The sequence below is a fragment of the Dendrobium catenatum genome, unplaced genomic scaffold (genome assembly GCF_001605985.2).
Source record: "Dendrobium catenatum unplaced genomic scaffold, ASM160598v2 fragScaff_scaffold_698, whole genome shotgun sequence".
Taxonomy (NCBI): Eukaryota; Viridiplantae; Streptophyta; class Magnoliopsida; order Asparagales; family Orchidaceae; genus Dendrobium; species Dendrobium catenatum.
Genome location: NW_021319160.1, coordinates 922709 through 932112, shown reverse-complemented (window position 1 = coordinate 932112; position 9404 = coordinate 922709). Strand labels below are relative to the sequence as shown.

Here is a 9404-nt window from a genome sequence, read left to right as displayed (position 1 = left end):
TTAGAAAGAGGTGTACAAAACTAAACACCATCCCTTCCATTATCATTGCTCTCCACATTCCTAAATTATTCATGAACATACTATCCATTTAAAAACAAAAAAATTAACCTAAACTGCATTATAGTGTTTTATCCTACTCATTGTTTATTTTAGAATCAAACTATGAGGATAGGATATTATAAGGATTGAGGACTTTACTATCTCAATACAAGTAATCACATCCATCAATCTTATCTATCTAAAAATTTGAAATTTTTTTCAGACGGGTCATTTATCATTTTATTGTATTGTATTCTAGATTTTCTACATTATTAAAAAAAAAAAAAAACATCATCCATCAATCCTCTCAAACTGAAACTCCACAACAAAAGGAGTTTGCATTGTAACAAAATGAAAAATTTGTCAAATTTTTAAGACCAACAGGGCTTGTTCTTTGAGAGGAATGTTTTGAAACCTTACTGAGGGAAAGTTTTCTCAATTGCTACATTTCTAATCAATCACCTTCTCGACGAAATATTACAAAATAAAACACCGATTAATCCCCTCATAACTTTTTTTTCCTAACATAAAACAAGCACCTCTGCTAAGACCTTTTAGATGTGTTGCCTGCATCCATATCCATAAAAACTATCAAAACACTAAATTTAATCCAAGGGCCCCTTCTTTGCTTACATCTTTAAATCAAAAAGAGTATAAGTATTACCATCCAAGTTGCAGAAATGTCTATATTGCCCAAGACCTTACCTTGTCGAAAATAAAAATTTCTAAAATTATGGTTGCCTTCAAAGGAAGCCTTAGAATGAAGACAACATCGATTTTCTAAATCTTCGTATCCCAACATCTACCCAACCAACCGAAATAACTTTGATTAGCCCTAATACCACTCCCTTAAGATAGATATAGCCCACTCTGCAAACAACCTTAACAATACCTATATAATGAACCTAAACAATTACATGATGTAAACTGAAGAAAAGGTTAAAAATGCTCAACTATAAATCAAAGTGTGCTCAACAATTTAAATCTACGTAGAAACAATTACTATGTAGTGAAGGAACGAACTCTATCTATAATTCAAAATCATCATGATACATGCCTTCTTACTATTCTAAGAAAAAGGGCATGAAAATGCATCAAACACCCAATAGTCAACTTTAGTTATCTTTCCAACCTTTCCACATCCCTGACAATCAAACACAAAAAGATGCTGGAGAAACTTTTGCGCCGAACACAAAACTAAACATCTTTTGGATACTTCTATCCGTGAAAATCAAACTCATATGGTCTTTACATATTGAGATATAAAAAAGACATCTCTATATGATAAATAGAAGTCTACATGAAACCTCCACCATGTTTTAATAATGAATTCAAAACTATGTATGTATATTGAAGTAAGCCTTATATGAGTTCAAACAATCCCCAGAGCATATAGTTTGAGAGATTCACCAAATTTATGGGAAAGATGAATTCCAAGCAAAGTCTTTGAGATTGCACTCGATCCATAAGAAAACGTAGAGGTAAAATCACATTCTATTACTTTATATGAATGATATAATTATAACTAGAGATGACTATAAGAAAATGATGATAACAAACGGCAGCCTATTCAAAAAACATAGAGAGATTTCAGAAAACTCAAATACTTCCATGGAATAAAAGTGACTCACTCAAAGGCTAGAATTTTCATCTCCCAACAAAAATGCATTTGAATCTACTTAATGAAACAAATATGATGGGATGCAAACCGTCAGAAGTTCTAATTGATTGCTACCATAAGATTAGAAAAGCAGGCGGAAAAACAGAGGTTGATAAAGGGAGGTGTCAAAGGCTAATTAAGAGACTTATTTACCTTGCGCATACAAGTCTAGATAGAGCTTATGCCATTCATTTACAAGCTCAAGTTATTTCATAGATTTCATATATAACTCTTCAATACCTCAAAGCAACCTGGGAAATGAACCTTAATAAAGATAAATAAAAGACTACTTAGAAGAATACACAAAAACTAATTGGGCGGTATACCTCATAGATAAAAAAATCTATTGCTAGTTATCGCACCTTCCTAGAAGGTAATCTAATCACTTGGAGATGCAAAAAAAAGCATACAAATCTACTATTGAAACTAAATTTTATGCAATGGCCCAAGAAATTTATTTTTAATAGATTAAATCATCTAAATGACTTGAGAAGAAATATTGGAACATACTATGAAGTTATAGTTCAATAATAGAACAATAATCAACATTGCCTGCGACCCAGTACAAAATGACAAAACCAAACACATTGAAATCGATCGAAACTTCATCAAAGAAAAATTATAAAGTAGATTAATATGCATCTCATATGTTAAGACAAAAAAGCAATTGGTCAATATCTAATTAATAGTCTCCCAATGACTAATAGATGGTAGCCTCCGACCCATGGGAATCCCAATCCATTGGATGCTCTCTTGGATTGCAAGTTGTAGTTATAATCTCACTTATTCTCATAGGTGCATCTAGGGGTGTGAACGAGTCGAGCTGATCTCTAGTTTTTGAGCTCGGCTCATCAACTCAGAGAAAAGCCCGAACTCAAGCTCAGCTCATCGCAGTTACATCGGGCTCGATCTCGACTCTCCAGAGAAATTCAAGGCGCCAACTAGTGAGCTTTGCTCACCGAAGAAAGGAGGAAGTGAGGACACCCGATCGTTGGAGTTACACTAGGCTCAAACTCGAGAGCTCGGGCGAAGGATTGACGAACTTCAACAGACCATTGGAAAAGAAGCACTCTTGAAGAAGAAGAAGAAGAAGAAGAAGAAAAAAAACTTGGCAGCAGTTCGAAACTACATTAAAAGCAATTTATTTTTTGCAAATTTTTAGCTGCATTTAGAAAAAAAAACTACATTAAAAGCAATTTATTTTTTGCAAATTTTTAGCTGCATTTAGAAAAAGCATCACTTTTTTTTTTAATACTATAGCTTTTTGTATTTTTTAAAAATGTATATAATTTACTAAAAGAAACTGAGTATCTACCCCTAAATAGTATAAATTAATAAATAGGATGTTTTTTTCTGCTCCTAAATATCAAACAAACTGAGCGAGCTCAAGAGCCGAGGATTTGAATCTCATCAAACTAGAACTTGAGCTCGTTTGATATGCAAGCTTGAATTTGAGCTCGATAAGCTCGACTCATGGAAAACTAGAACTTGAGCTCGTTTGATATGCAAGCTTGAATTTAAGCTCGATAAGCTCGACTCATGGGCTCGTTAACGAGTCGAGTTCGAGCCAGCTCAATTCACTTACACCCCTAGGCATATCTATAGAAACATTTTTAATACTCTGTATATTTTACCCTAGTGATAATTGTCTAAAAATTGATGTTTAACTAGTTGCTTCCAAAGGAGGAAATATTTAGTATGGCATAAAATCTTATTGTATAAAAAAAATGTGTAAAATTCTCAATGAAATACACAAGAATTTAGATCATCACTCCCTTTCTTCAATACTAGCCTATAAAAATATTTGGCAAAGCTTAGAAGCTTTTCAAATCCTACCAAAGAACCTTGCTATGCACTCGAAGTAGATGCTGTTGTAGAACCATTGAAAATTTTGTATATTTTATTTTATAGCTTTTAGCAAGGTACATTTCGCTCAGTTATGTATGAAAATTATTTAGAAATTTATTATCACATAATTCAACACCCCCTCAACCATTTGAAACTATATAAAATATGAAAACATGGGGCTTCTAGATAGCATTAGCAATTAGCTTATGAACTGAGTATGAACAATTATCAAACCATTGAAGTGTAAGTAGCTTACTTGTGCTGATCTACCTCGTTGTTCAGAGGGCAGTGACGGATTTGTGAAATCTCTAAATAAAAAAATTTCGCATTTTCAGCATAATGACAACAAAACATCAACATAAATGAGAAAAGAATGGTGAAGGCTAGATAGTTTGAAGGATGTGATAAATGAAGATAACTGAAAAAGAGCAACAAATATGATAAAAAAATAACAGAGAGAGCCTAACAAAATCTAACAGCAGTTGGCTAAATATTAAGATTAGGTGTTATGCAATGTCTAATTATTGGGAATTTTCAAAACAAAAAAGATAACAAGAATTAAACTGTAGCTAAATGCTATTTTTCAAATAGTTGAAGGAATCAGGAAGTACCTTGACCGCTCATTGTTATAATTTACCTGCAGCTCGCTAAGGCTGAAAAGTAAAGAGAAAAGGTCGAATCCTTAAGCTAACAACAGTAGGGTGATAAGGAATACAGAAGAATCTCCCAAAAAATGCATACTTGGAGTATTGTATATCTAACTGACAGCAACCATCATAAATATTGCGTCCCTACAAAGCAGAAGCCATTAAATAGCTTATCATTTTTGTCACAGAAAAACTGTCAGCATGAAGTAGAGGGGAGGGATAGGGTGAGGACAACTACGTGCAGAGTATTTCTCGCCATAACAGCAGCCGAACGAGACTGATATTGGATGAGGGCTTGAAATCCTACGAAATTAAGAAAAATCATTTTGCAGAGACCTATTAAATACTTTACTGATTTTACAATGGAGGGATTCACAAAATAAAGAACACAACATGTACAATATCAAGTTAATAATAAATAAAAAGCTCGCCATAAAAAATAATACAGATACAACCATATAAAATTGCAAAAACTAGATAATGTTAAAGCTAAATACATAAAGTTCCACAGAAGTTCTCACTGAAGTCTACTGAGAGAAAATAGAGAAGACTGAAAGAAGCTGACCAGCTGACTTCTGAAATGTGACGATCTTTTCCACAAATCCGTGAGGGGAAAACACTTGATGCAGCACATCCACCATTATGGGGTAGAGCATGATGAATTGTAACTAACAAGATTCGATTGGGTTCCGAATCCTGAGCGCTTAACAAAAAACCAGCATAGACAGGAGAGAAGAAAAATGAATAGAGAAGAAGTACAAAAAAAAGAGATCATAAGAAAGAGGTTAGGTAGAGAAGAGAAATGATACATTTTTTGTATAGTCATAGAAGAAAAAAGAGAAGTAATATCAGAGAGAAAGAAAAGAGGCGCACAAAAAAAATTTGATCAAATTTCATCATCTGAAAACTGTTTTAACAAACGCTACAGAATCTAGCAAGTGACAAAAGAAAATGACACTCTTAGCAAAAACACACCCCTTATCAAAATTGCTGAAAATATTAGAGCCTTATTAATCAGTGAATTGACCAGAAAATAATTATCAATGAATAAACATTGGCGCCTAATCCAACACAATGCTGCCCATATCATTAATTCCGTCTCTTTATTGTGACAATTAACAAAATCTATCACAGAGAAAGGCTGTTTAAACTTCAAGATATAATATTAGTACTATGATAAGAGTTTACCAAAATGTGATAAGCACATGTGATATGCTCAACACATAGCTAATAAAAAGAAAGTTTGCACCCACATTTGTACATCTCAAGATAATTCTAAAGATTTCATTCCAATAAACCATGTTGATGGAAATCCTAATGTTTACATTCCTTGGAAATGCAATGGGTAAGCGTGGAATATGAGCTCATTATTATTTTAAGATTTGAGTTGCTTTAGTAATTTTAAAGTTCTAGCATACTTATAATAAGAATGCATATGAGACGGGATAAGTCTTTAACGTTTGATTTCCCTGGTTTGCTGCTTAGACTGCAAGCTGGCTGGATTCTCAGTTTAGTTGTCTAGAATCCCAATTCACGTGAGATCTCCTTGGTTTATTGGTTGGGAATTTGGTGTTAGCACTGTACTTGGGTTGGTGCTTTGAAGGTTGCAATTTATTTGTTCCAAAATATGATTTTGTTGAGTTTTCCTTTATAAATGATTTTCCTGAATGCAGTTTTTTGTTTTTGGCTACCTTTTTTGCTTCATCGGCTTACTCAAATATGCGATTTTCTATTGTGCAAAGATATGTGAATCCCTATTTTGTGATTTTTCACCATAGCAGAGATCAAAAACTTGCTGTTATGCTGAAAATCAAATTGAAATATTGTTCTTTTGCAATTCTAGGCCAAATTATAATATTTCAGCAAACTTACAGTTCTGGATATAATTTTAATTATCAAAAAGGACAGGTTTCTAGGCATGTAAAATTCAGCCTTAGCTTAATTAAATTTCATATTCAACTCAAATTTGTCCGATCAAGTTAGAGTTGAATTTTTTTAAGTGTGACCCAAGTCTTGATGACAACTTTCAGGGCAAAGCCTTTTCTCCTTGTAGCAGCATAAAACCTAAATATTCCCTGCTGACGTATATCATAGTTCTTCTTTCATCAACTATTTTGTGATTGATTTTGGAAATTAAGATTTGGTAACGTTTGCAACAATATGATTTCCCTTCCAATAATGTGATTATTGTATGATTTTATTTTAATCATAGATTTCTGGAAATATTTAAATTTTGACAATCTTCTTTATTATTTGGGCTTCATTGTACTTGTATTCCTATTTGCATAAATAGAAATCAATTTTGCCATAATATAGTTGGTAAATTGTGAATTGGATTTGGGTTGGTTTGCTTGTTTATGCATATTATCCTAGATTTGTATTAGGGAAACCGTGCACCCTAAGACATCCCACATCAAACTAGTATCAACTTTTATGGTAGCATCATTTCAACTAGAAGTACGCCATAATAATTGGGACAACCAAAAAAATAATAAAGATGTAATTTAAATGAGATTGGGTAAGATATGATTTTAAACAAATATAATGTGACAATCATCAGGTTCAGAATTATATTCCGAATTCCATCATGGAGGTATGATTATAAGGATTTGACAAATTGGATTGATAAATAAGAAAATTTCTTTGCACGTCATCAAAGAAGTTGACATTATTAAAATGAAATTAGCGAGTCACACTCAATTATTATAGTGAAGTGTTACAAGTGAAACGTATAGGTTGATATGAAACATAAATTTAAAAAGCAATTTCTGTCATTCGAAGGTTATCTCATAGGGGCTAATTATATGAAAAAGTTAAGCAAAAGCTATGCTTCACTTCACGCTTTGCTTACTAAAGGGGAAAAAAATTTCTTGTGCATCAAATTTCACTTAGTGCTTTAAAAACACCGTTTAAAATAGGTCCTAACTAATAACTCATTTGCAATGAAGTCCAAAAGGTGTTATAAAAGCACCACATTAACATGTAAATAATATACATCTACATAATTTTCAAAGACAAGACAATTGAATCCTAACTCTCCCTCACATCTATTGCCCATCATGGATTACACAACCTTTGATATTTGTGTCGCCTTAAATAGTCACATATGCATTTTTCGCATAGTATCATACAAAGTTGATTCTTCAAATTTTGAAGGGGCCAATTTTTCACATTTTAAAAGCCAAGCTCATCAAATTTTTAAAGAAACCAAACTTCAACCTCAATTCTAAAAAACTTTCACAGATCATGTTATTTAGAAGAATTACTTTATCTTACCTTAGATTTTGACAATACTTTTCACATTTGATTGATAATGGATTATCATTGTGCTCTTCAATATCAAATCTACTTTCAAGATGCTATATGTTGTCCCTCACAGAAGAATCACCTAAAATTCAACACTAAGGCTTCGTTTGAGGTTGTTTACTTACTACTTTCTAAAGCGGATTTTTAGTACAAAAATTTTTTTAATTAGAAATTTTTTAATAAAAAGATGTTTTAGAAAGAATTGAAAAAATTGTCCAAAATGAAGCATAAATCTCCTTTTGTTTCCCCTTGAAGGTCTTTCAATCTTACACCCATATATTTTTCCTTATGATCTTTGATTTCCTCGATAGATACTCATTTTCTATCTTTAATTGTAATTACAATACCTTCTTGTGTTGTCTCTAGCTTTGATTCTCTTAATTCTTCACGATGGGTAGATTGACACGGGATTGTGAAACACAACTTTAAAATATGTCCATTCCTTCAAATATAAACCTCTCAACAACAACAATAACATAAAGCCTTTATCCCATTACATGGGGACGGCTACATGAATTATTTTTCTCCATTATGTCCTATTAGGAGTCAAATTATCATTTAAAGCTAATAAAAAATGTCATTTCTAGTACTTTCCAACCAAGTCTTTTTAGATCTACCTCTACCTTTCTTAATATAGGCCAAACCTAATACATCAACTTTCCTAACCAAATCATTGAACAGTCGACATTTTATGTGACCAAACCATCTAAGGCGGCTCTCTCTAATCGTATATGCCACTGGAGCTACTCCAACCCTTTCACATTTATACTCGTTTCACATTTTGTCTCTAAGAGTAAAAAGCCACTCATCCATCTAAGCATACTCATCTCTACAACACTAAAACTTAATTTCTGCCCATCTCAAATCATAGATATATCTTGTAGAATTTCCTACACAGAAAAATTACATGAACATATTCAAAGCTCTAACACCATTGATAAAAAACTAAAGTATGATTGTACATAAAAGAAAATAAAGTCTAAATCAAAAAGCTTAATATAAAACCTAACTGATTCGATTGAAACCTAACTAATTAGATTGAAACAATCAAAGCATTGAGTTGTAGTATTGTCATTGTCGTGGTGTCAGAGTAAGAGTATCCATGAAAAACATATCAAAAATAAAAATTAAAAATACCTATTCCTCATTGCTTCTTGTTTTCCTTTATTTTGGCTAGAAGTCCAATTCTGCAATTATGTACTTATATTTAGATTTTGATAGAAAATGAATTCTCTATTAGTAGTATTTTATTAGTAAAGTAGTCAAATAAACTCACCTAATTTAAAATGACCAAAATAACCATTCAACTTTTAATGAAAAAAATAGCCCCTCTTCTCAAAGGACACTTAAAAGCATAAGTGTAACATAAAATATGAGACTCCTATACTGGCACTGGCAAGCCGTGAGGAGGACCTCCAATGTTGCTTGGTATCTCCTTTTGAACCAATGAACCTTGGAGAGATTGTAACAGGATTCCTCCATACACATCCGCCACAATAAGCACCAGCAAGCCCAGTGGTAAGCCTCGCCCAGTTTGCTACAACAGTTTGATGAGGTAATAATGTAGATATACCTATAGTCAATTTCAAAATAAGATACTAGAAGTATGTTAATTAATGATAATTAGTCATTTGAAGTTATCTAGAAAGATCTATTTGCATATGGAAGCAAAAGCATGGGCTTGGTAACAACAACAAAAATTTGTCACTTTATGTATAAAAATTTCAGACAGCTAAAATGAACCAGCACAAGCTGGAGTGAGCCTACTCATTACAAATAGCAATATGACCATAAGAGATATTAATATATCCCTAGCTGATGAAGGATCATGTGGGCTCCGAAAAATTCCATTTTTGTATATGATCCCGGCCTCTCCACACCATCTGTCTATTTTTCTTTTAAAA

General features: G+C 32.5%; 1 protein-coding gene across 1 annotated transcript; it reads right to left on the bottom strand.

Moving 5' to 3' along the window:
- Nucleotides 1-2883: 2883 nt before the first annotated feature.
- On the bottom strand, nt 2884-8080 carry LOC110093032 (polypyrimidine tract-binding protein homolog 3-like). Its single transcript, XM_020817780.2, has 5 exons — nt 4760-8080; nt 4433-4497; nt 4289-4338; nt 4159-4200; nt 2884-3855 (listed from the first exon to the last, which is right to left on the bottom strand). The coding sequence occupies exons 1-5, from the start codon at nt 4848-4850 to the stop codon at nt 3747-3749; spliced, it is 357 nt and encodes a 118-aa protein (XP_020673439.1). The 5' UTR covers nt 4851-8080; the 3' UTR covers nt 2884-3746.
- Between the last annotated feature and the right edge of the window lie 1324 nt (nt 8081-9404).

Bases quoted from the DNA above. Each gene is read 5' to 3' on its own strand.
- LOC110093032 (XM_020817780.2), bottom strand. From the start codon at position 4,850: ATGCTCTACCCCATAATGGTGGATGTGCTGCATCAAGTGTTTTCCCCT. The intron at 4,498-4,759 runs GTCAGCTTCTTT...TTAATTTCGTAG, and splicing joins CACATTTCAGAAGTCAGCTG to GATTTCAAGCCCTCATCCAA. The intron at 4,201-4,288 runs GTATGCATTTTT...TTTACTTTTCAG, and splicing joins TTAGATATACAATACTCCAA to CCTTAGCGAGCTGCAGGTAA.